This window comes from Tribolium madens, unplaced genomic scaffold (assembly GCF_015345945.1).
Source record: "Tribolium madens isolate multiple individuals breed KSU strain unplaced genomic scaffold, Tmad_KSU_1.1 Scaffold_19;HRSCAF=116;Tcas5.2_LG9, whole genome shotgun sequence".
Taxonomy (NCBI): Eukaryota; Metazoa; Arthropoda; class Insecta; order Coleoptera; family Tenebrionidae; genus Tribolium; species Tribolium madens.
In genome coordinates this window covers 4,196,429-4,223,373 of record NW_025400983.1, presented here as the reverse complement: position 1 = coordinate 4,223,373, position 26,945 = coordinate 4,196,429, and the positions used below count along the sequence as shown (strand labels likewise).

The window sequence follows — 26,945 nt, the reverse complement described above, 5'->3', positions numbered from 1 at the left end:
TTTTTCTTTTTTTTTGAAAAATCCAAGACGTGTTCTGATTGGTTGGTTTTAAAAAACGTAATTGATTGGCTAACAATCAAACAATGACACACAACTTTAACGCATTAAATATTTTTTTTTATTTTTATTGGTCTAATAATCGAAAGTGCATGATTCATATTGGCTCTGAACAAAAACACGATTAGCCCGTCACACCAAACTTTTATTTTAATAGCACTAATAATAAATAAAACTAATAAAACTTTTTTATTCTCACCTGAGGATGACCACTTTGTGGTCGAAACGCGTTGTGCTATTAAAATAAAAGTTTGGTGTGACGGGCTAATCGTGTTTTTGAAGAATCATATTGGCTCCACCCATTGTACAAAATTAGATCCAATTAAAGTAAGATAACACACACTAAACGCTGATTTGTTATAAAAATTCGATTAAGAATTCAATAATTATTCACGATTTTTTAGTTATGTGAATGGGAAATAATTATTATTGGCCCTTGTAATCGGATCATAAATTAACAAATGTGTCCAACCAATCAAATTCAACCTTTTGCAAAAACCTCACCGATAAATTGTTTTAATTCAATTCGAATTTGCTTTGAAAAAGACCAAAAATAATGAATTTAAATTCATTTTTCCAATTAGCCACCAAAAATTAATGTTAAATAAGAGACTATTTTTTTCTGTGGATTCCAAAAAACGTAGATTAAAGCTTTTATATGACTTTAAAAAAAATCGTTTGATTTTGTTGAAGAGTGCCAACCATATTGTCGCGAAATGTCAACAACTGTGAGAAGTGTCAGATTGAATGTTTGAAAGCCAACGCACTCTTATTGATGTTTTTCTTTAAAACGCTATTTTAGACACTTTTAGACCTTTTTTCTCTATGAAACTCTACTACTTTGTAGAATTATGATTGAATTTTTGTTTCTTACTTTCACTCAATCTCCACCTTTTGCCGTTTTCTACTTTTAGTGCTTCAAAATTTTACAACAATCTCCAGGAGAAAACAATTGCTATCGCGTGACAAAGATGGTTAATTAGTACATTACATAACGAGCACGAAAAGTGATAAATAACGCACAAGCGGGAAAGTTGCGCACAAGGCGTTAGCCGAGTGCAGGCAATCCCGCGAGTGCGTTAGACACTTTCCTGCAAGTTTTGTACCCTATTTTTCCTACGACCATAATTTTTTTTTTCTTACGTACATATTTTTTTTCATAACGATTTATTTTTTATAATGGATACAAAAAAATACGTTAAATGAAAAAATACAAAACATTCGAGTGTCAATTGTGCGTTAGATTTCTAACACAGTGCGAAAACAAATCGCACAGGTTTTCGACCTCGTACGATATTGCCAATTTTCGCGCATATGTAATTGTGTGTTATGATCTAGTTTCGTATATGGTCGTAGGAAAATTAACGTTTTACACGGGTGTGAGAGCGTTCAAGCTAGTAAGGTATATAATAATATAATACACAAAAAATACTTTATTATATTACTTACTAATTACAAAACCATCAACCTCGGCGCGATATTCATCGACATTAACTCTTGGAAGAGCAATTTCGCAGCATAGGGCAGCCTAACTTGCGAAATCTGCGTCTTATTTTTGCACCCTTTACACTCAAACGTGTTATTCCGCATATTTGCGATGGCAATCAACCCGCAAAAATTACAAACATGGATTCGATACTGATCCGAGACTTCGAACAACCTCTCGCGGAGAAACTGTGCCGCTCCGTGCGAAATCTGACAATCCCGTTCCATCTCCCCGAAACGTAGCCCCCCATCGCGCGCTCTGCCCTCCATCGGTTGCCTTACAAGAATCTGGACCGGCCCTCTGGCCCTCGAGTGGATCTTATCATCGACCATGTGCTTCAATCTTTGATAATACGTCGGCCCTATGAAAATTTGAGCGTTGATTTTCCGGCCCGTGTGCCCATTGTACATCACTTCGTTGCCGCGGAGTTGATACCCATACTCTTGCAACAGTGTTGAGATTTTCTGCACGTTGACGGCGTCGTTAAATGGGGTAGCATCGCCGATTTCCCCCTTATTGGCCGAGACCTTGCCTTGGATGCACTCGATCAAGTGCCCGATGGTCATCCGGGACGGGATAGCATGGGGGTTGATGATAATATCGGGGGTGATGCCCTCACAGGTGAAAATCATGTCCTCCTGGCGGTACTGTATCCCGCAGGTGCCCTTCTGGCCGTGCCGCGAGGCGAATTTGTCCCCAATTTGGGGGATGCGCACCGAACGCACCCGAATTTTACAAAATTTGTAACCCTCGGAGTTGAGGGTGAGCATGACCTGGTCCACGACGCCGGTTTCGCTGTTGCGGAGGAACGTGGAGGCGTCGCGTTTTGTGAAACGTTTCGTGGTGCCGTCTAATTCGTCGTCGTTTTCCGGCAGTGTCATTGTTTTGCCGATGACGACGTCGTCACCAGAGACACGAATTCCAGGGGCGATGATACCGTCATCGTCCAGTTTGTCGTAGAGGGCGTTGCGCATACCTTGACAGGTCTGGCGAGTCGGCTTCTCGAATTGCTCCTCCTGGTCGCCGAGGCGCTTCGATTCGGCGTCTTTGTACGACCGGTAAAACACAGACCTGAAGCAAGAGAAAATAAAAATTAATTTCTGATCAGTGTTGCCACATCAAAAACAATAAAATTCACCCGATCCGAGTTGAAAAATTCGCAAAAAAACGCAATATTCACCTTAAACATCCGCTTGAAGCCTTGAAAAAAGCGCATTTCGGCATTATTTCGGCTTGTTTTCGACAAAATTTTGCGAAATAATTAATAATAAGAAATGCTCGGGAAATGCAAAAATAATGTAATTTAAAAATAATAGACTTAATTTCTTGATTTTTTCGTTTGTTTTAGTGAAATCTAGTGAAAAACTTGAGATTTTAGTACAAAAACGCGCTTTAAAGCATTTTCGGCCAAGTTTTGTGGTTTCTCAGATTATTTTTGTTTTAAATTTGCTCAAAAACTTAACAGCTTTTGAATGAAACAGAGACAATAAGATCAATATCAGTCCTTTATGTGATTTTTAGGCGTGTTTAGACAAGATTTTGCAAAGAAATGAAAAACAAAGGAAGTCGGGTGAAACAAGCTAGAAAATGATATCAATTTCGATTTAAATTTGTAATTTTTTAGCCTTTTTCAACGCAATATTTCGAACTGTCTGTGTTTTTATCTCTTAAAAACATGCTTAAACACTCGAAAAAGGCCAAAAAACGCCGTTTTTGGGCTATTTTATTGCATTTTTGGCATTTTGCAAAATAATTGTGTTTCTAGCGGAAAAAGCATTCGAAAAAGGCATAAATAAGTTGTTATTTTCGACTCTGCTTAATAATATCGCGTAAAGAACAAATATAACTATTTTTAACCAATTTGGTATTTTTCGATTATTTTGTCTTCGAGAAAATTTGACGAAAGCATAAAAGTTAGGTAAAAATATCATAAAAAAAAATTTTCTAACAATTTAGTGATTTTTGACGTGCTATGGCAAACTCTCGCGAAAACACTTTATCTCTCAAAAACATGCTCAAACACTCGAAAAAAGCCAAAAACGCCGTTTTTGGTCTATTTTGTTGCATTTGTGTCTTGTTTTTAACAAAATTTTGCAAAATAATTGTGTTTCTAGCGGAAAAACATTCGAAAGACCTAAATAAGTTGTCATTTTCGTTGAGTAATATCTCGTAAAAAACAAATAGAACTATTTTCAACCAATTTGGTGTTTTTCGATTATTTTGTCTTAAAAAATGCTATGGCACTCTCGCGAAAAAACAGACTTTCCAGCTTAAAAATCTGTTTGAACTTTCGAAAAAGGAAAAAATAATATCATTTTTGGCCTAATTCTGTGTTTTTTGGCTTGTTTTGAACAAAATTTTACGAAATAATTGCGTTTCTAGCTGAAAAGCGTGCTAAAATTTTCAAGAAATGCAAAATTAATGTAATTTTCGACCTAATTTGTTGATCTTTTTAGTTCGTTTAGCAAATCACACAAAAACCCTGAAATTGTAATACAAAAACGTGTTTAAAAGCATTCTCGGCTTATTTTTGTCTTATTTTGCTCAAAAACCAGTCAAATCGGGTGAAACAAACAAAATAACATCAAAATCAATTTTTTGTGATTTTTAAGCGTGTTTGGACAAGATTTTGCAAAATAAATGAGCCTCTGGTTCAAAAACGAAGTAAGCCGAGCGAAACAAGCTAAAAATAATATCAATTTTGTTTTAATTTCGTAATTTTTTGCCTGCTTAAACGAAATTTTTAGAACTTGCTTTGTTTTTATCTCAAAAACGTGCTTAAACAGTTCAAAAGAGCAAAAATAACGCCATTTTTGGTCGAATTTGTTGAATTTTTGTATTGTTTTTAACGAAATTTTGCGTTTCTAACTGAAAAAGAAGTATTCGAAAAAAAAGTATTGTAAAAAAATAATCAGAACTATTTTTAACCAATTTGGTGATTTTTCGACTTTTTTGAAAAAGTTTGACGAAATAATCAAGTTTCTGATTGAAAACGCGAAAAACAGTTTTTTTTCATTTCCAAAAAATCACCAGATTTTAGAATTTTTACTGGTGAAATTTCACCACTTCCTGATCGAAGTGACCTGTGACTTTGAAATTAAGTTGGCAACATTAGCTATCAGATTCAAACGTCACGTTTTTATGATCAATTGTCATTCATTTCGGACGGGTGGATGCTGGCATTGCCGTCACTTGACTCAATTTGATATCATCAATAATTCGGTGTTGCCAACTTAAAGTCGATGAAAATAGTTAACTAACCGGAAAAATCCTCTTTCGACGGCTGACGCATTCAAAATAACCGAATCTTCCTGGTTATAACCGGTGTAACAAGCAATAGCTACGATACTGTTAATCCCAGCCGGTAATTCCCTGAATCTGAGATATTCCATCGATCTGGTTGTAACTAAAGGTTTGTGTGGGTAATAAAGGACATGGGCTAGAGTGTCCATACGGACGTGGAAGTTGGTAATGTAGACACCCATAGCTTGTTTACCCATAGCACTCTGGAAATTTGATCATTAGAAAAAAAAAACTTCAATAAATAAATAAATACTTGATATGTGTTTCTGGGACTTTGATTGTGATCCGGGAACGGTATAATACTAGCACAGACCCCCAAAATCATAGCTGGATGGATCTCACAATGGGTATAAGTGGTACAATACGCATATTCCTTCTCCTGTCGTAAATCATCGGGAGACATCGCAATCATAACCGTTTCTTCCTCCAAAGTATCGATATATTCGACAACTCCTGAAGCTACCAAAACCTGCCACCCGTAATTATTATACTCCCTCTCTTTCAACATATCAATATGGCGTTTTTTCAATAATAAAGTCCCATTTTCTACGATCAATAACGGCCTACAAATCCTCCCAGCATCCGTGTAAATCCTAATCTCCCGATCCCGAATATCCCGAATCATGGAAACCTCCGATACTATGATATCCATCTGCCTCCTCAACTTCCTCAAAGTCGCCATCAACTGTTCAGGATCCCTGTGAATCCCCACCCAACAACCATTTACAAAAATCTTAGTCGCATTGGCTATGGCAGAGGGTGCAATTTCCTCTAAATTCTCCATTGACCACTCCTCCAAGAACTCCAAAATGGGGGAAGGTTGCGACCCTACCGAAATATAAGCCATGAGGGCTAGATTCTTCACCAAACCAACAGCAGCCCCTTCTGGAGTCTCAGCCGGACAAATCATCCCCCAAAGTGTGTTGTGCAATTGTCGGGGCTTCGCCAACTTCCCATCGCGTCCAATGGGCGAATTAACGCGTCTCAAATGGGACAAAGTCGATGCAAAAGTCAAGCGATTTAACACTTGGGAGACTCCGGCCCTGGCCTGATGGGCCTTTTTCTGGTCTCCCCAATTACCAGTCGCCAAAGAGTACCGCAACCCGTCTGTAATCAATTTAGTCTTGATGGCCAAATCCAGGTTAAAGTCTTTGCCCCTATCGATGAATTTCTGTGCATACATCCGGACTTCCTTCATTAAATTTTTAAACAAGCCCCGGAATAAAAACGCGAGAAGGGGCCCCGCTAGATCCAGTCTTTTATTCCCGTAGTGATCCCTATCGTCCAATTCCCTGCGCCCCAAAGCCGCCAAGAGCAATCGGTGGACCATGTACCCCAAAAAGTAGGCTTTTTTCGTCTCGCAGAAATCGGAGACTCCCACATGGGGCAACATCTCCTTCTGGAGGATCTCCCGGGCGTATTTGATACGTTTCTCTTTGGTTACACCAGGTCGGGCCCCCCTAGTCCCAATGAAATTAAGCGCAATGTTCTGTTCTTGGATTACGAAAGCTTCGTCAAGTGACGGCTTCACCATTTCCATCATTTCGGGGTCCTCGAAATCGTAGATGATGTGCTCGAGGATGTCCCGATCGGCGACGAACCCCAAAGCCCGAAAGACAATCATAATGGGGATTTCCTGCTTGATGTAGGGCAAAATCGCGATGATTCGTTGCCCAATTGCGGCTTTTTTGATCGCTTGGCCCCCACGAGCCATCATATTGACCCAGAGGGTGGACGTGGGACGCGAACTGTGCTCGAGACAGGAGCGAATTTCCGATTTGAAGGCGTATTTCCCGTCTTTCATTGCGAAAACATAAACGGTATTCGTGGCCATTTTCTCTTGAGCGATTAGAACCTTCTCCGAGCCGTTTATGATAAAGTAGCCCCCGGGGTCAAGGGGGCACTCGTTCAGCTCGGTTAAGTCGCGATCGGTTAAACCGTTGAGGAGACAGTAAGTCGATCTGAGCATAATGGGGATTTTCCCGATGAAAGTTTTCTGGTGTTGGGTCTCAATGGGGTCCTCGCCGTCTTTAACTATAGTCTTAGTGATGTCGACGTATAAGGGGGCTGAGTACGTCAAGTTGCGCAACCGGGCCTCGTTTGGCATCATAGGCGAGGGGGCACCGTCCTTCTCCCAATGTGTGGGCTTAGACAAGTAAATCTGCTCGAATTTCAACAAATACCGAGAGGGGTTTTCAAGCTCGCCACTCGTGTGTTGAGCCTCAGCCTGCAAGTCGATCTGGGGCGAGTCTTCCACGATTCTTTGCACCGACATTTGGATAAACTCATCAAAACTGTCCAATTGTTGCCGGACGAGGCCTTTTTCGTCGAAATAAGCATTGATGACGATCCAACAAGCCTCTTGCCACAACTCGGAGCTGATTTCCTCAGACTCCTCATCATCGAATTGATCTACAAAGCCAGATTTTTGCAAAAAAAGACACGGGGGTTATAATGGGGGCACACGTACCTTCGTCTTGTTCATACATTGCGAATTATTCCAAAAAAACACGGCACAAATACGACGCACAAAACACAAATTTTGTGCGTCTGTCAACTGGAGAATGTTTTTGACAGGGGGATATTCAGTGTAGCCAACATTTTGCTATTCAAAATTTCTCACAAGTTTTATTTCCTTCGCCCTTCACCCACAAATCTTTTCAACAAATAATCCTAGAACTGGATCCTGCTGGATAATTTTCAAATAAAAATCTCATATAAAATTGACCGATTTCCTGTAATGATCGTGAAGTCTTATGTAACCACACGACAAAAAAGTTCCCAGATTTTGAGACAAAAAAGTTAATTGAGGCACGAAAATATTTGTTAATTATCTGTGATGCAATTTAAAGCTCAAGTAAAAGATAAATAATGCAATTCATTAATTTAGCTACGATTATTATATTTTTGTGGGTTACACTACGTGACTTTATGACATTTAAGTGGCGCTAAATTTGATTTAAATAAAACTCGAACGTAATATATTAATTTTTACTAGGAACAGTCATTTTTAATACAATAAATAACTACAAACTATCATTGTAATCAGACTGTGAGCAAATTTGGCTGAATTGCTTCCTGAGCGCCCAAAGAAAAACCCGGTCCTTTTTTTACCTAAAAAACACCCTCATTTTTTGTTGTACATTTTGCAAACTTACTTTTTTCGTTGGGATCTTGTACTCCACACTGCTTGTACGCAATTTTCACTTTACGTTTCGTGTTAATATACCCTGGGATATACAATGTGGGGGTATCTAAACGCCCACTTGCTAATAATCGGCTAAAATCCTGCTCTAATCTCCCAGCAAGAGGTCCCTTGAAATGCAACAAAAGCTGAACACAAGCGTCGCTATGTAACGACTTAGTTTTCCGCGAATCTACAGTCAAAAACCAATCGGGGATTCCCAGAATTCCGCGGACTTCTTCGATAAACTGCGAGAGGACGAATCGTGGGGACTTTTCGATATTTGCATACTTTATTATATCATAGTCGGGCTCGATATTAGCACAAGCGTAACGCTCGGGGCGTCTATTGGGGCTCATGATTACAATCGAGCGGCCGATTGCTGTGACATCCCCTTCGAGCGGTAAATTCGAATCGGTGAAGACTTTGCGCTGAAGCCCGATGTCGATGGTACCCAAACGGGCCGACAGGTCACCCACGTGACACCTGAGAGGGTTCTCAGGGCCGCATTCTTGCCGATAAAGATCACCCTAACAACGAAACGTTATTTTGGTACCACAAATAGAAAAAATTAGTACATTGAGAGGGTCAGCGAGTTGGGTGAAATAAGGGTTCCAGATGTAGCCCCCGGCCACACATCGCGTATTTTGGGTCTTGACAGCTGCGTCCACACCCACTGGATTCACATAAATGGCCCAATCATGGTCCCTGGTCTATAAAACAAGTAGTACCATTACGAAAATTTGGTACTGATACGTACCACGTTCCGGTCATTTTTTCCAGGGTGGCGGAGCTTGATTTCAATCGTGGTGTCACTCTTACTCCCATCATTATAAATTAATTGTTTCTACAATTAAATCATTAGGGTAATAAAAATTGACAGGTGGTGGTACCATTTTCATGTATCCGTAAGCGTACCCTTCTGGGTGATGGAACGAGGCAATTGCGCGTAGTTCCCGGGCTTCTGATGGGCTATAGCCCCGCTCAATGGTAGAGCATGCCCATCTGGACTTGTCCTAAAATTAATTTTAAACAATTGAAGACTAGAAATGAGTGGTACCTTCTTATGGATTATGACAGAACGGCCCACTATGCTTTTAGGGCCAAATAATGGAAGCATGGTATCATTGTAATCAGTTTTGTAGTAGGTTTGGTTGTCAAGAGTACCAAATTTGCCACTCAAGTCGCCCATTTCGTATTGGTCGGGGGTACCATGGTAGGTGCGCGGGGACGACGATGGGTCCACATTCAATGGGTTCCAATGGTCGTACAAGCTTGAAGCTTCACATGGAAACTCGAGATTTTCCTCAACAGAAGTCTAGAACTGTCCTTGTGGTAAAAAATTAACGACTTTTGGTACTTACAATATGGATGTGGTACCCACTATTGTCACTCAAGCCTTGCAAATTCACCTCAACATTAGTAATGTCGTACTCAGTCTGCTGGAAAAACTCAATTTTGCCCTTGACTGTGATTGGTACCCCATTTGGGAACCAATCCTTGACCACAGCTTTGCGTCTATAGACTCCACCGATGCTAAAATTTACCAAAATAGGGGCACAAATGGGTTAAAATTCAACTTACATGGAACACGCTAAGCGCTCGCCGCGTGCTTTCGGCCCATGGTCGTCATAAAGTACCATCGACTTGCCCAAAACGCTGGAATGGCCCGTCAAGGGCAAAAAAGGGTCAGTCCACATGGTACGCGAAACCTTGTCACTGTCGGCAATTTTGCCCGAGATTTCAATGGTACCAAGCTTGGCAGTCAGGTCCCCAACGCGGCACAAACCACCACTACAAGGGTTCACATCAAAATCGATTTTGTAAGGGTTGTAGATTTCCCCCGAACTGAGACAACGCTCCTTCCAACTGTAAAAATCCTTCCCGGGGGGCTGCTCATGGATGGCCCATCGATGTTCCCTTGAGTTGTTCAAAGTGGCCCCATCGGCGTGCACCAAGTACTCCACTAACACACTAGTGTCGCTCCAGGGCTCATCCCTCACTTGTCTCATCAAAACGCGCCCCACTGTCGGGTACCGGAAGACGACCTCGGCGGTAAAAATCGGTTTTTGGTACCGGAAATTAGATTCGTAGAGTGTGACTCCGCCGCAAATCCAAGGCTCGGCGAGGATCCCCCCTTTCGGGTACTGCGTGTTCCTGGAACCAACCAAATGAGTGGGTACCACCACGAAACAACACCTACTTGTAAATGACCATCGTGCGATGGATTATTGAGAATTGTCCTTGGAGAGGGAGAAAAGTGTCCCAGTATAAACCGCTCAGTTCTTGCCCATTGGGTACCAGAACCGTTTCATTGTTCCTCCCGTGGAGTTTCCCGGATAAGTCCCCAACCAAGTACTGGTTTTGGGTCCCCAACCCGGGTGGTGGTACCACATTTGGGTCAATTTTGACCGGGTTGTAGACGAATTTCGTCGTTAGACACGAATTCTCGTTTTGACCCAGCGTTTTGGAGGGTTTAACTGGCAATTCGTGGATTTTGTACCCCGCGACTGAGGAACTATACACCAAGCGGGTTTCCAAGTCACCCCGAGCTGTGGTCAAGTCAAAATTGACAAAAGTCGGTTCAAATTTACTAAATTGTGTCATTGTGACTTCTCCTTTGATCCCCCCGGATTGTATCACGACCCTAGAAGTAAAATTAGCAAAATGCAACCCACTTTCCTTCTAAATCTGTTTTTTTTTAATGGAAATGCCAAACAGTCTTAACGTTGGCACCACTAGTAAATTCATTCATGGTAATTTTAATAAAGGAAGTTGGCAGTTCCGGTTTTTTGAATTAATTTGAAAACAATGTCATTAAATGTCAACACAAAAAATCGTCTAAGAACTATTAGAGACGAAACTCCAAAAAAGTAATAAATTCGGTACCGCTAACAGTTTTTAGAAATTTGGAAACGAATAGCTCTCAAGCAGGAAGTTAGAAAAAAGGCCCGTTAAAATGTAGACGCAATTTATAATGCAGGTTAGCTAAACATTCTCAATTTTTAGCAAGAAATTGACAAGAATCCAAAATAAACATGAATGAGAAAGAACCTCGGAAAGAACGCAATTAAATTAGTGTCTTGTGCATCGTTTTTGAGGAACGAGTTGAAAAAGTAACAATTTTGAGACTAAAGCTGAAGAAAGATTTATAAAATGCATCAACTTTGAGCTGATTTCAATAAATTACACAAAATTTATTGCCAATCATCTTAATACCCACTTGTATTTTTTGCTAAATAATTTTTTTCTGTATACAGCGTGCGCCAGAACTCACGCCCCAGAGAAAAATGCCATATAAGGTAAGATACCAGGAACATGGAAAAAATGTTAAAAAAAAAATCTATAAAAATTTTGAAGTTATGAGGGTTTAAAGTCTGCACTTTGACTCTATTTATTTCTGTTGGAAAAATGATTTTCCAAGTTTTTTTGCTATAGGCTATTAAAAGAAGAAACAAAGAAGCTGAATCCTAAATTGTAACTCTGTTCAATGTAATTTGTGGCTTTTATTGGCAAAATTTTTGTCACTAAATAATTGTAAAAAACATATACAAGATCATCAGTATCCTTAAATAGATATAAAAAAATGTCAAATATCAAAAAATATATGTCAATTTTTTTTGAAAGATAGAATTGTTGAAACATTTATTTCATGTTCCTAGTATCTTACCTTACTTGTATACATCCTTTTTCTTGAAAGTTTTTGTAGCAAGAACCTCATATTAGCACTGAATTCTGTCTTTAGACCTTAGGTAATGATGTCTGTCCTCAGGTATTCAATTAAAGCGCTTTCAAAGAGCAAACAGGCACACAAGATTCATAAAAGTCAAAATTTTGGCAACATCTCAATTTGAAAACATAACCATAACTTTTGCAACAAAATTTCTAGGGACAAAAACAAAGAGCAAACAAAATTTGTGGCTATGGAGATAATTTTTTGACCAAAATTTTGACTTGGTATTTTCTATTTAAAGAAAAAACAGACTTTAATTACTTGGCATTGATTGGATGCTCGTATCTAATTTTGGCACAGGCGAGGAAGCTGTCGGGGTGTTTGCGTTCAAAGACGACCAAATAGAGACTCCTTTGGGGCCCTTGGAGGTCCCCTGGGAGTAGAATCAGGTGTTGGTCGATAAACAAAGTCTTGAATTTGCTCCGAGTGTAGTCTGTCGACACTTTGACTTTCCCGAGTCGCGCATCCAAATCCCCCAAAGCCCCCTTTCCGGTGTTGTCAGGGTCGAAGACAAGTTGCAGAAAGTTGCAATCGGGTCTCTCCTTATCACTATCGAGGATATCAGTCACGTAGATTTTCCACGAATGCTCGGTGAAGGCCACACTTTTAGTGTGATTTTCCTTGTTGGCGACGTGGTACAAATCAGTGGTGATCAACATGTCGTTGTGGTTGTCTTTGGTGGAGAACCACCGGAAGTTGACTACGCCGGAAATGGGGGTGTTGAACCGCGCCACTGCGATTTTCTCTTGCGTTTTGTCGACCATGGTGATGGTGGCGCAGATTCTGGTGTTGGTTTCGGGGTCTTTGAATAGGAGTCCCTTGCCGTAGAGGCCCCCATCGCCGTTGATTTTCAACGCGTTGGTGGTGAACTCGCTGGTACTGTTATCGGGGAGTACCAAAGGGCCGTAGATCGCGTCCAAGTTGACCAACTCTTTGCCCAGCTTGGTGCCCCAACAGCGGTTCTCCAGGTCGGTGTAGTCGACGGGGAACTCCACCACGGCCCAGGACCACACCTGAGTTGGGTACTCGAGAGTGGTGTTCAAATCGGTGATGATTTTGGTTTCTGGGCCGATTTTTCGGAACGTGATGGTACCGTGGAGGCCATGGTCCGAAATGTAGCTCTTCAATTCCAGAGACGTTGCTGCAATTTCTCTTGTTATTATTTATTATTTAACTTGAGAAAACTTAAACTTACCAAGTTTGAGGTAAACAAACCAAACGAAAACAGCTTGGAGTCCCATTGCGCGTCACATTTTGCCCCCAGATGGTAGAAAACAACTGAACGAGCGACCCAATGGAAGCGAATTCGATATTCTCGATGAATAGAAAGCGGGAACTGACTAATCACACACTTACCAACGGTTCTTACCTGTGTTGAATGAATGGATAGCTGTCAGACGAGGTCGGCGAGTGTGCAGAGTTGGCTTGAGAGGGGACCTTGCGACACTTGAGGAAAGTGAAAAGAAGTGGGTTGTGGGGTCACCTTTGTGGAATTTTTCGTTACGGTTCTGGTCGGTTTTACCTGAATCCGCGAGGATGGTAATTTTACAAATATTTTGTGGTCATTTGTATGAGTTTAGGAGCTTTGGGGCCCTTTTTGTTTGGTTATTGGACCGTGAGGAGCATCTGCGAATAATGGAAACGGTTGCTGGAATTAAGTGGGATGGGGAGTGAATTAGGGTTTGGAGGGCTGGAATTTAATTGTGTTGATAGAATAGTGACACGAGAAATGCGATTTTGCAAGTTAGAATGTTCTACGATAAGTAGTTTGAGAATTTTGGATTGATAGTTACCGTCGTTTTTTATCGACTAAACAATCAAAAATTTTGAAATTGGACCAAATGACGTTTTTTGGGTTCTACTCAAAAAAGTGCATAAAATGATATTAAATCGAATCTGAAAAAAATCGATTTTCTTGAGGTTTCAAACTTGTAAAAATAGTCAACTTTTTGTCGCAAAAACGCTTAAAATATTATGGTATTCTAGCCGTAAAATCACACGCTAAACACGATGTAACAAGTTAAAATGCTCTACGATTAGTAGTTTTTGAGATATTAAGTAATAAAGTCAAGAATAGGGCTATATGCATAGTCACTTTACTCGCTTATAACCAGAAAAACTATTTTTTTAAATTCTATCAAAAACTAACAACTAACAAACTGTTAACAAATTTTTACTTTTTTTTATTTTGTAAGTTTCGACAAAACTGTACATCAGTGATATAATATTTTGACGCAGGCATATGTAAAATGTTTCGGGAAATAATTTTGAAGTTAACGTCGAATTTTTATTTTTAATATTATTGTATTTTTTACAAATTTTTTCCATAACTATTTATCGTAGAACACTGATCTTTCTCTATACAGGGTGTTCCGTCTTTATTGTTACAAATTTAAACAGATGATAGAATATTCAATTTTAAGACAAGTTTTCTATAAACATATATCAAAAAATGTTATGTAAGCGAGCTGAAAGAGATGCGTTTTTTAATGGGGTTTTTCTATTATTACAGAATAGATAAAAGTACAAAAGTTGGTACAGCTGATAACCTTTAACCACCTACAACGAATTCAAAGATCAGTTGTCAAAAGTTTTAATCACGGGCGTCTTAAACGGTTAAACAAATTTAATTTTTATTTTTTTATCTTCTTTATGGTCTGCAACACATATTGTAAACTGATTTTATTCAAAAATGGTAAGTTGTATCGAAAAAACACAAGAGATCTCTTTTTTGTGAAAAACTATGGGATTTAAAATTTTGTAGCTGAAACTGGCAAAAACCAACAGCCAAAATAGTTAGGGTACTTTTTACCCTTAATCTCCCAGTTTAGAACGCCCATGAGTAAAATTTCGGCATTTTATCTTTGATTTTGTTTGTAGGTATAAAGTTTATCAGTTGTACCAAATTTTGTAATTTTATCTACAATGGTTGCTGAAATATTGGAAAAAATCCATTAAAAGATGTACCCTTTCAGGGGATGTAGCTCCCTTATTTAATATTTTTTGATACATGTTTATAGGAAACTTTTGTCTTAAAATTGAACATTCTATCACCTGTTTAAGTTTGTAACAATAAAAACGGAACACTCTGTATGATAAAAAATTAAATTTGCTTTTCAACGGTACCAAACATAAGAGGTTATTACTAATAAGTCCGGAGTTAGAGCTGACGCGGTTTGAGAAGAACACAGTGAGTCATCACGTTCTGACCGTAAGCTTCGAACCAGTGGCGTAGTGGTTCTGTTCGTGCAACGGGATACCGCGTTAAAATTTGAGAAAAATAACAATTCACGCATAACGTATTCAGTAAAGACAATTTTTACTTTTATTTCTTTTATTTCAAACATACGGTTTTTTTTCATATAGTCACTTCAATTTCTCTTTCGCATAAAGTGCTTTGTGAACGTTTTCGGACAAAATTTTTGGGTGGAGAAGAAAATGAAGCAGCTATTTCTTTCATTTGTTTTTGGAAAGAACGATAGCTTTTCTCGCTTATTTCTGTAGCTGCTAAAACACAATCTTTATAATTGCTCAAAAAAAAATTTAAGAGATTTTCCGCCTTCTCCTTCATAAATTTCATAACAGTGGCAATTAATATCCGTCTTTGAGTTTGAAGGACCTTGTCTTTAACATTAATGTTTGAGTTATTAGGCATTGTATACAAAAGTATTATCTATAATAACGTTAAAATAATTTATTTGATATTAAAAATATTTATGAAAAAGTTTGTTCTTACTTTGCACAATACAGAGCAAAACCGAGTTCTGAAAAGAATTGATTTTATAAAATAAAAAAAGAGGAAAGAACACAAACGACACGAATACATTAAACAGTACTAAGAGACTGGTAAACTAAAATTGGAAAATTGTATCAACTAGGTATCCCAAAGTCCAAAGAATTCCAGTAAATATTATCGTTTTCAACACCCAACAAATTCCACTACTTTCTTTTCAAATAAACGATAATTACATTTACCTACTTGAACCTCAACAAAGCTGGTGTTGTACTTGATGGAAAATTGTGGTTCCATTTTGTTTGTAATTAAAAAAATTTAATAACATTCCTTGCAATCTCGACAAAAATTTTAAAAAAATCAACTTTAAAATTGATCCATTTAACGTTTTTTACATTTCTAGAGGTGTTAAAGACCCAAAAAAAAAATACATAAATAGATAATTTAATGTAGATTCTGATGTTTGTTGGTATTTTGATATAAGTTTTCTAGTTTCGTAGAAAAACGCGTTTAAAGTTTCACAATTTTTACAATTTTCACTTTTTGAACGGCGATTACGGCCAAACTATTAGACTTAAAGCAAAAAGCTCAACACCATTGTAATCAGAGCAAAAAAATGTAGCGACTGACGCCAAAGCAAAATCAATATCTCGCAAAAAAGTTTTTTTAAAGGTAAGTAGATTACGGCTAAACTAGAGGAGATAGCGCAGAATGCTTGGAAAATTCGTAATCAACTSGTCAAAATCTATCGGATAAGATAGAAAACTGCAAAATTCGCAATAGATTAGAAGTTATAGTCGAATTAATATTTGTGCTATTTTTGTCTTAACCTGCGATTTTCTCAATAAGTATTTATCGCAGAACTACGATCTTTTTTATAAGAGAGTAAATTAAAAGCGCTTTCCAACGGTACCAAACATAAGACAGTTATCAATTATAATCTCAAAGTTATTAGCTGGTTTCCGCTCCGAGTACCAACAATCGCCCAAAATTTTGTCAAAAATCAAAAAATTGTAAACTTTAAAATTGATCCAGATGCACTTCCAAAAGGATTTTTTAAAAAATTTTGTGTACGAACAAATACATAGATTTAGAGCAGAGACACTAATCGGGAGCGTGATAGCGCTGCGGCATAAAAACTATAATATATGCCTCGAGGGCTGTAAGATTTTTTTATTTTATTAATATTTTACAAATTGTCTTAAAAGGAGTCGTTGGGGTAAAATCAGACTGTCATTCGTTTGATCTAACATATTTTATTGGAACAAGATGACAACAGTAGAGAATGAAATGAAACTCAAAGTAATATAAAATTAATGATTTATTCAGCGAGTCGCGTGGTGGCAAAGCGACTGCTGTTAAGTACAACATGTACAAAATGGCATTTTTTTTCTAATGAGCTCAAATGACGTAAACCATGCCACTAAGTGACATATTCCAAATGATGAGATAACTGCAGTTATGACGAGATGATGATAAAAGTGATGAGAACTGATGATTTAGGCGGCTTCACCTTCGCCTTCTTCCTCTGGAGCGGCGGTCAAGAGTTGAATGAGACCCTGGGTGTCAATCCTGCCTTTGTCGTCGATGTCCATAGCATCGAAAGCATCGTCGACCTCCTTGGCGGTGAATTTGTCCCCCCAGGTCATGAGCGCGTGCCTAAATCTGTGCCAAAAACAATTATTTCYCCCATTTGTGAACCAAAAACCCCACGTACCTTTCACTGTCGATGGTACCGTTCTCRTCAAAGGACTTGAARGCGGCRACGACGACCTCATCGTCGTCGGTACCACCGGAGTCCTGCATGCGGGTACCGAACAAGCCCAACAGTTGGGTGAAGTTGAGTGGTCCAGGGGCTTCGTTGATCATCTCATCGAGCTCCTTCTCGTTGGAGAGCTTCCCCACGGCGTCGAAGGTCGCCCGAAGGTCGGCCTTGGTGATGATGCCGTCCTTGTCGTGGTCCATGAGTTGGAAACCCTCCTTGAACTCGGCCACTTGAGCCTGCGAGAACATGGAGAAGACGTTGGAACCGGACCTTTTGACCTTCTTGGAGGAGCCTTTGGAGGAGGTCCTGGTTTCGGCTGGAGCCGGGGCTGCCTCAGGCGCATCTTCCTTCTTCTTCTTCTTGACCTTCTTCTCCTTGTCCGCCTGGAACACAACACTGAAGCACTGCACCAACACTGACACGGAAACTTACCATTTTGTTGTGTTAAAGAGTCTACTGGAGGAAAACCCGCGACTGGGTCTGTGGAAACGGGACGGGAGCCTTAAATAAGCTCGGCTCGACGCCAGGCGTACGTAATTTTGCTAGCCATATATAGCGACCCCTGAAAATAGAATCGGGAGAGAAGCCTGAAACACTAGAGCGGAATTTCGGGATTTTCAGCAATTGTGGCAACCTTGAAAAAGGGGCAAAACTCGAATGAGTTTGAGGGAGTTTTCCGGATTTTTAAGACACTGGTTGAAAAAACGAGAAATTTGTTACGGCATTCCTGACAAAAATTGTTGATTTGTATCAAGTTTCAGAAAATTTAATTAATTATTTACATAATTATGTCTCTTGAACTATTATGTTTTTTGTAATAATGATGAGAACCTGTTGCAATCAGTGTTCTATAATTAGGCGGAATGTCGGTGATTTATTTTTAAAATGGGAACAAACTTAACACAGTTCTGATTCATGCAAGCACATAATGAAGATGCAAAGTCTTAAACCATTTTTTATTGTAAAATATTTTTTAGTCGAAAGATAATTTAATTCAATTTTGTACCATTCATATCTTTATTCATTTTAAAACTAACTAAAACTAATTTGTTTCAATTTTTGCTCTTATTCTTTATTACACTATTAAAACATTCTTAATCACCCAAAAATCAAAGCACACTAATTCACAATAGATTTAGCAAATCTTCACTATAATTAGATTAGAAGGAAAGATGTCTTTAAAAAACTTTTAACCCTTTATGTCATAAAAATGATAACATTTTATGTAATTAAGTTAAAACGCCAATTTTTGTTAAATTTTTTTTTGCTTACTTAGTAAACAAAATTGTTTTTTATTGTGCTATTTGTTATTCCTTCGTTTTTTTTTATAAAGATATTCTTAAATTTATATTCGTAGAATTTAAAAATAAAACTGTTTGAATTTTTGCATGTTTCTATACCGCTGAATTTGATTCCTCAGTTAGACATGAAAAAACAAAAGATCATTATTAACATTTTGAATCCATTTGGACTGCTATGTTTGATTTTCTTTTCTACAAGCTACTCGATTAGTATTGTGAGCTTGAAAAGTTTCAATGAAGGTTTCAACTTAAAATTTTGAAAAATTTTAAAGCTATAGGTCGGTAATCTAGATTTCTTTACATTACATCATTGTCAATTATAGAATTTCTTTTAAATTACGCATTTTCTTTTTATGATTTCTTATTTTTTAATACATACAGGGTGCCCATTTTATCTGTTCCAGCCTGAAGAAGCAAAGATAGGCAACATATTATACATTTTATAAATTATTTTGTGTAAAGTATGAACTATTCTAAATTAAATAATTATAGTCGGTGCATGACGTCAAACTTCAACAAAAATTAAATTCAAAAGTCAAATGTATAATAATGGGAACAACAGCAAAAAATTAACTAATTATTGTATTATTGGTTGCCTACTTATGAAATTTAAGGAGAGAACAGTTGAAATAGGCACCTGTACAAAGATTTAGGCATACAAAAATACTTCTGAAAATTGTTGTTACAAACAACATGAAAAACGTAATTTTCTTAAAAGTTTAAATTCTAGGTGGAAATTTCTTGTTGACAAATCTGTATGCGTTTGTAGTTTTACCAAAAAATATTTTCCTTTGTCAAAAATAATCTTCACATTTCCTTTTACGAGTATTTTGTATCAGATTATAAAGAAGTGGTATATTTTTAAACAGACATTTTTATTCTTTTCAACTTTATAATAACAAAGACATAAGTTTCAAATATTTCACAATTAATTATAAGTTCAACTAATATAACTTTATAGTCGTTATACACGAATATTTTTTTGTTAAATAATAATTTAAAGCCAAAAAACTCAGTTGACTATACAAAAGGCTGACAGTTTTGATATTTACCACCAAGTTGACGAACAGCGCCATCTCTTAGTAACAAAGGAGTGAAAAGCCTCATTAATACTACCTGATTTTTTTATTAAAAAATTAATTGGTTTGTTTGAAAGTTATTTCGTTATTATCTACTACGTAATGAGAAAGTAGTAGAAAAAAACTTTTTTCTTGTTTTTTTTTTTAATAAATAAATTATAGTCTTACTTTTACACTTCATTAATTTATTTAAAGTCAAAAGCCAAGACACGGCTCATTTTATTGTCAAATATACACACAGAAACGCCATTGCATGACCCTGAACTAACTAATTCTATTTTTTTTCTCTTCTGTTACAAAATAAAGTAATAAAAAAACAATAAAAACAACAATAACATTTATTAATTAGATTTTTACACCAATCTTCACTGTTTTTTCGCCCTTTCTCCGAAAATAGCCGTCCCGACCCTCACATTCGTGCTCCCCAATTCAATCTGAAACATTTCAAACATTTAAAAAAATAATCAAAAATACCAAAAAACATACAGCGTGTTCATAACCATCGGACATKCCCATTGATAATTCGATGGTTTTCCAGTCAAGCCCCAGCTCTTGACACACTCTGTCTCTGCAAGCCCTTAAAGTGAGGAAATCGGGATTGGGGCCATTCCTGATGTCATATCCGAACTTTCCAATGGTCATTAACCCCTCCAAATGCAAGTTTGGACACTCACTCAAGACGAATTTTGTCAAGTCCACCACTTCACTTGGCTCAACCCCGCTTTTTTCCTCCTCTGCACTCGTGTTAACCTGGACCATGACGTTCAACTTGGAGTCAGGGGGCCCAAACTTGGGCCAACTCTTATTCAAATTCGCGGCTAATTTCTGCGAATGYACGGTCTCAACCATGTGCAAATTGGGCGTCGACAAGACTTTGTTAATTTTATTCGTCTGCAAATGCCCGATAAAGTGCCACTTGATGTCTTTACATTTTTCTAAAATAAGGGGGTGGTGGGACTTCTCCTCCAACTCTTGCACGTAATTCTCCCCAAAGTGTCTCTGCCCGGCCTCGTAAGCGTCCACAATCAACTCAACCGGCTTGGTCTTAGACACAGCCACCAGACGTGGGGGCTTACACCTCAACTCCTTGAACAAACAAAGACAGGGTCGGGTTGGGGCTCAAAAGCGACTTACTTGAGGCGTTTTAAGACTAGCTCGTTCGATGTTTTCGAGCACTTTTCGTAAACCGAGTTTTACATCGATTTCGGACATGGTTCTRAGCATAACCTCAAAGTCSAGACGGGTTTTATTTAGARGGGGATTACGGGGTTGTTGGTTTGGGATTATCGAAAGAATGGGATTGCGTCAATTGTGACCTCAGGGTGATTRTTTATTTGGAATTTTTACAATGTTTTAAATAATTACATAATGTAGGGTTCTGTAATTTACAGGTTTCTGTAGTGASAGTTGACAGCTTTGACACTTTTAGGTTAGAAAATGACACTTCTACTACCACATAGATGTCACAAACTGGGATAATTGCAAATAATTGAATTGAAATTAATGCAAATTGTGTTTGTAATGACAATAAACATCAATTAACATATGTTAATACGTGTAACAAATATTTGTTATGTAAATATTTATTTTTTCGGAATTTTTGTTGAGGGCAGCTGATGCATTAATACCCTTATGTCGTTATAAATTATGGAATTAGAGTTCTGGTCTCTAAATGAGAATTTATTAGTACACAATAAATAATAAATATTATGGCGCGAGGTGTGCATGTAGAGCATATTTCATAATTTATGGATTTAGTCGTTTTTCAGGAGAAATCTCAAAGTTTCGAATACAAAATAAATAGCTACAATTTCAGGAATTTTCAAACTTAAATCAAATTTCGTGCGAATTTCCCGCAGGACGCCGTCCATCCATGGCGTGTTATTAAGTCATAACGAGGGTCCCCGAATTTAATGAGGTTTTTATGCAGGCAATGACAGTCTTTTGTTACAGTAATGAGTTTAGGGCTGTCAATCGTCGTGGGTATTGTTAGCGACGTTCTTTTGTCAAATCGCCCTTTTGTCCTATACGAGACTGTATGCCGAGGGCAGTAAGGGCGCTTTTCCGCCCTAGAGCCGGATTTGGGGTGCTCATATGTAATGGACGACGTGTAGCACCGTGATGTTTGTGTATCACGATGGCTTTGCGGTTAATGTACGGTCGAATGGAAATGTAATTGCAGCGGTGGTGGAGTTGAGCGATTTTTGCTTAATTGGCCCCAACTAAATGTCATTTATCACCGGAAAATGGGTTTGGGGTAATTACAGGGTGGGCAAAGATGGAAAAATGAGGGGTTTTAGAGCCAAGAAATGAAAGTTTAGCCCGATTTTTAATTAKAGGGGAAATAAATCAAGAGAGCGGAGAATTTCTGTAATTTAGATGGAATTTTCTGGGTTTTATACAAAAGCACAAGTCTGTATTTTTCTCTTTGATTTGTGTTTCAAAACTTATAGATAATAAAGTGTTTTTGATTTTTTAAATAAATTAATTTTATTATTTTCTATTGGCTAATTAATTTAGAAATGAAAACATTTAAAAGTGACTTACACCGAAAAATGATGAGATTTATAAAATTCTTTAACCTAAGAATACTTAAAAGACCACAATTTTAAATAAATAGTCATATTCACAAAAAACAGCAATATTAACATAATAAATACAGTTTTTAAATATTTTTTAATAATTTGGTTAGACGTTGTTTTGTGCTTTTCAATTTTTCTTGTTTTAGCTTTTCTCCTCTTATCTACATATTACGTTTGTTCTTGCTTTCATACAAATATTTTTAATGGTTCTAGTTTTTTTTTAATTTTTGTAATACTTTTTGGCTTATAATCTGTCTATTGTCTCAATATAAAACGTATTCTGCTCTTTAATTTCTATTTTATTAAAAGCGTTACACCAAAATTAAAATCATAAAAAAATATGTATGTATACAGAAAATGAACCAAAAGTGTATTGACGTTTTTTATGAGTTTCATTTAAATTGGTTAAATAATGTTTAAAAATAAAATAAAAAGAATAAAATAATAAACGATAGCAAAATACGCCAAAGTAAAACAGAATCGAAGAAGAATACAAAAAAAACTAGAAAAAAAAATAAAATAAAATAAAAAAATAAAAAATGCTTATCAATTTTAGTTGTTGTGGTAACAATGTTTATTTTTTAGGAAACTGTTACCTACTGAGTTCTCAAAAACAACATTTTTTTACTGTTTATCAATAATTGCAATGACATTAGTCAACGTTGCCACATCCATTACTTTTTGAATACGTTTTTTATGCTTACTATTTTGATGTTTATACAGGCTGCTCCAGAACTTGCGCCCCAGAGAAAAATGCCATGACCAGGAATTTGGAGAAAATGTTAAAAAAAAAATATCTATAAATATTTCGAAGTTATGAGACTTTAAATTTTGCACTTTGACTCTATTTATTTCTGTAAGAAAAATAATTTTCCAAGTTTTTTTGCTGCAGGCTATCAGAATAGGAAACAAGGAAGCTGTATCCTAAAATGTAACTCTCTTTAATGTTATTTGTGGCTTTTATTGGCAAAATTTTGTACCTTTGCTGAATAATTATAAAAAACATATACAAGATCATCAGTATCATTAAATAGGCATAAAAAATCTCAAATGTCAAAACATAAATGTCAAATTTTTTGACATATAGAATTTTTTAAACATTTTTTCCATGTTCCTGGTATATCTTACTTGAATTTTTTTTCCAGGGCGCGAGTTCTGACACACCCTGTATACATATACCTGAGTATATTTCTACCTTTCATTGAGTTAGTGTGCCACTTTTTGAGTGGCCTATAGAAAATGACAGAATGTCCCAGAAATGACTGACAATATAAACCACTATTTTTTCAAATGTACCTAGCTTTTGATGCTGATGTTTTTTAACTAACTTCGTTATAAAATCTTTCATTAAAATAAAATTCCTGAAATATCAGCGTTGATGTCAATTCTTTATATGTATAGTTTTTGGCAACGTATTTAGATATACGGGGTGTTCGGTCGAAGTCGCCCCGGCTGATAACACCTAAACTTACTTCTTTTTTCCAAAAAGTAAATATTTAAGTAATAATATTCACTCTTGGCTTTCTTAATAAATGTATAATTTTTTTTAGCACATCCGTTGTTGTCGGAAATGCAACCAAATTTAGTTTTTCAAATAAAACACCTATGTTTTTTGTCCTCCAAACAATAATAATTGACATGAAAAATACTGTAAACCACTATTTATTACATTTTGCGTAACACAATGCAATCAAAAAACATCTTAAATCTTAGAATTCTACAAGGAAATTGGTCGCGTAGTCTGATTTTTAATTTTAAAGGAAAGGTGTGAATAAAAAATTGCTTGAATACAGTTTAATTGTTGGTTTGACAAATCTAATTTGTCAGTTGATGACTCTTATGAAAACTCTTGGATTTTCTTCAATTGATAATAGAACATTCAGATTTCTATTTTCTTGCTCTTCACAAAGAACCACAGGTTTTTTATTTTTAAGAAGCGAACCTATTCGTCTCAGTTGTTTTTCAATTCGACTAAATTTCTAACGATTTGGGTGAACTCTATTTGAGTATTTTTCTCTATATTGTCTTTCAGCTTGCGCTCTATTTTTATTGCACTTAAAAAAAAATTCGTCGTAATTAATATCATCCATTTTTAAAGATCTCAATAAGATTTATTGACAAATTAGGCTTTTTCAAACTAACAATTAAACGGTATCTAAGCATATTGCTTCTTGTATGAATAACCTGACAAGTAAAATCCGCCAACGTTGCAAAATTTGCCAATAAAATTCTAAAATTTAAATTGTTTTCTGAGTGCATTATGTAAAGTAAAATGTAATAAATAGTGGTTTACCGTATTTTTCATGTCAATTACTATTGTTTCGAGCAAAAAAACATAGGTGTTCCATTTGAAAAACTAAATTTGGTGGCATTTCCGGCTACACCGGATGTGCCAAAAAAATTTGATGCATTTACTAAGAAAACGAGGAATGAATGGTATTATTTGAAAATTTAGTTTTTGAAAAAAAAAGTAAGTTTAAGTGTTATCGGCCGGGGCGACTTGGACCGAACACCCTGTATGTAACCTTGATCGGTTAGTTAAATTTTTTGAGGGTAATAAAATGACTATCAAATGATGTTTGTTGTCAAATCATTTCAGATTGACTTTCCTGAAAAACCCAATTACCTTTATGCCACTTGGCAATGAGAAATAAATTGTGTGGTCCTTTGTGGCCCTTTTCGAGCTTAATTCGAGCGTAAATTAGCACAATATCTTATTCCTTTGAAAATTAGTCGTGCATTGTGTCTGAATTGTGTTCATCCTCAACGTGTCTGAACGTAAGCGATCCGGACAGAACCCATCTCGATAAGGATCGTTTTCAGGTATTATAACCCCAAATAAAGACATTTGTTCGAAAATCCAGTAAAACATAATTTAAACACATTTAATTTTAAAATACAAACCAGAAAGCTCGCTTTAATCGTTTCACGATGAGATCTCCGGCCTCCTCCGCGTGCTTCTAGGGGCTTTTCGCCGGAAACCGCTGAAAAAATATCGTGGAAGGACTGAAATGGATACTTTCAGAGCGGTCGCAATGAAAACAAATCGTGGTACGAGCGGCCAGACGTATTCAACGGTGCGTGAAGAGTCATCTGTTGTTAACAATTATAGGCAACTTAGTGACACAATACAGCCCTTACCATATAATAGAGTGGATAATGCACTACCATTATACCGAGCATTGTATGCTCCGAAATTAATCGCTTGTGAAATATAAATTTATTTGCGAGTTAATGGCGTCGCGTTTGATTTGGATTGGAACCAGCAGAAATCGATAAAAATTTCGGCCGAAATGAGACTCGTTACAAGTATAATGTATGGAAATGGGATTAGATAATTATTCCATGCTTTACTAGACGCTATAAAATGCGAGGATTATTACCCAAGGGCCCAGAGAGCTAATTTTTAAAGTGGAGATTTTATTTCTTCATCATCAGAATATTAAAAGTAAAGTAAACATGAATTCTAACATTCATAAATAGATGATAAACATTTCACTGAAATTTCTGATGCGCTCGTAAAGTACAAGGTTTATGCAACGAAATATCGTGGAGAGTTGGGCTAAATAATTTATAATTAGATAAAGGACGTTTCAGGACCGTACTCCATCTTGCACTGGTCTAAAAAATTTAACTAACTTTAAAATTTTTCTATTTCTTGAACATTCTCGTGTTTCAAATTCGGTTTTAGCTCACATCTCTTTTTGCCTACACATATTTTGTTTCAATCATTGCGGTTTTACTAGCTCTTTTTATTTTTTATAAATCTACAAGAAAAACTTAAAATAGATAATAGAAAAAAAAGCTAAAAAAGTTAATTGGAGAAAAAAGAGAAGAAAACAACGTGAACTAACTAGTCCAAAAGATTGGAATTTAAAACAAGACAAATTAAAAAGTCAAAAAAAGCAAAACTTGAAGATAACGGAACCGAAAAGAAAGCTAGAAAAAAATCATAACTTACATAGATAAAAAAATGTGTAAAAAATAAACAAATATTTCTGATAAACAAATGATATTTTAAATTTTTTATTTTGTTAATTTTTAAATTTGTCTAGTTTTTTTGTTTTTTGTGTTAGAATGTTTCCTGGTTCTTTTTTCGGTTCTGTACATTATTTAACTCTCTTATTTCTGAATTCTTCTTATCCATATTTTGCTCTTTACTTTTTAATCTCATATTCTTTTTTTTTTCATGTCATTGGCATAGATTTTCTACACATTCTTTTTTTTCAATAAAATTTTTTTTCATATTCTTCTTTTTATGTCATTGGCTTAGATTTTCTACACATTCTTTTTTTCTAATTTTTGCAAACTATTTTTTTTTATCTTAAATTATATTACACCAATATTTAATACGAATTTATGAAAACTGAAAAAAACTACTTTTGGTTCATTTTCTCTATAATTTTTTTCGATTATTTTGAACTTGGTGCAGTCAATTTTTTATCGTATAGGAATGCTTTTGTTTTATTTATTTTTTTTAAATAATTATTAGTTCCTAAAATAGTAGGTACTTTTCTTGACACATGCGTCATATGTTAAAGAGAAAATGCTCGAAAAATTAACAATAAAAAAGAGTCAAAAAAATCGACTATATTTTCTACATTTTCTACACATTCTTTTTATTCACAAAATTTTTGAAAACTAATTTTTTATCTTAAATTGTATTACACCAATATTTAAGACGAATTTATGAAAACTGAAAAAATCTACTTTTGGTTCATT

General features: G+C 36.3%; 4 protein-coding genes across 4 annotated transcripts; all 4 read right to left on the bottom strand.

The window, feature by feature from the left end:
- Positions 1-1,472: 1,472 nt before the first annotated feature.
- Positions 1,473-7,417, bottom strand: LOC123011116 (DNA-directed RNA polymerase II subunit RPB2). The gene is made up of 4 exons (XM_044408424.1): positions 7,317-7,417; positions 5,100-7,258; positions 4,805-5,049; positions 1,473-2,614 (listed from the first exon to the last, which is right to left on the bottom strand). The coding sequence occupies exons 1-4, from the start codon at positions 7,333-7,335 to the stop codon at positions 1,510-1,512; spliced, it is 3,528 nt and encodes a 1,175-aa protein (XP_044264359.1). The 5' UTR covers positions 7,336-7,417; the 3' UTR covers positions 1,473-1,509.
- A 406-nt stretch (positions 7,418-7,823) lies between these two features.
- On the bottom strand, positions 7,824-13,148 carry LOC123009852. Its single transcript, XM_044406401.1, has 11 exons — positions 12,959-13,148; positions 12,025-12,904; positions 10,234-10,677; positions 9,615-10,187; positions 9,395-9,566; positions 9,091-9,348; positions 8,924-9,046; positions 8,791-8,877; positions 8,609-8,743; positions 8,005-8,560; positions 7,824-7,960 (listed from the first exon to the last, which is right to left on the bottom strand). The coding sequence occupies exons 1-11, from the start codon at positions 13,002-13,004 to the stop codon at positions 7,857-7,859; spliced, it is 3,378 nt and encodes a 1,125-aa protein (XP_044262336.1). The 5' UTR covers positions 13,005-13,148; the 3' UTR covers positions 7,824-7,856.
- A 3,651-nt stretch (positions 13,149-16,799) lies between these two features.
- LOC123010863 (myosin regulatory light chain 2) lies at positions 16,800-17,810 on the bottom strand. The gene is made up of 3 exons (XM_044408034.1): positions 17,694-17,810; positions 17,214-17,644; positions 16,800-17,161 (listed from the first exon to the last, which is right to left on the bottom strand). Exons 1-3 carry the CDS (start codon positions 17,694-17,696, stop codon positions 16,996-16,998), a joined length of 600 nt encoding a protein of 199 aa, XP_044263969.1. The 5' UTR covers positions 17,697-17,810; the 3' UTR covers positions 16,800-16,995.
- Positions 17,811-19,961: 2,151 nt separating this feature from the next.
- Positions 19,962-20,966, bottom strand: LOC123014337 (pyridoxal phosphate homeostasis protein). The gene is made up of 3 exons (XM_044413399.1): positions 20,776-20,966; positions 20,128-20,727; positions 19,962-20,075 (listed from the first exon to the last, which is right to left on the bottom strand). The coding sequence occupies exons 1-3, from the start codon at positions 20,863-20,865 to the stop codon at positions 20,007-20,009; spliced, it is 759 nt and encodes a 252-aa protein (XP_044269334.1). The 5' UTR covers positions 20,866-20,966; the 3' UTR covers positions 19,962-20,006.
- Between the last annotated feature and the right edge of the window lie 5,979 nt (positions 20,967-26,945).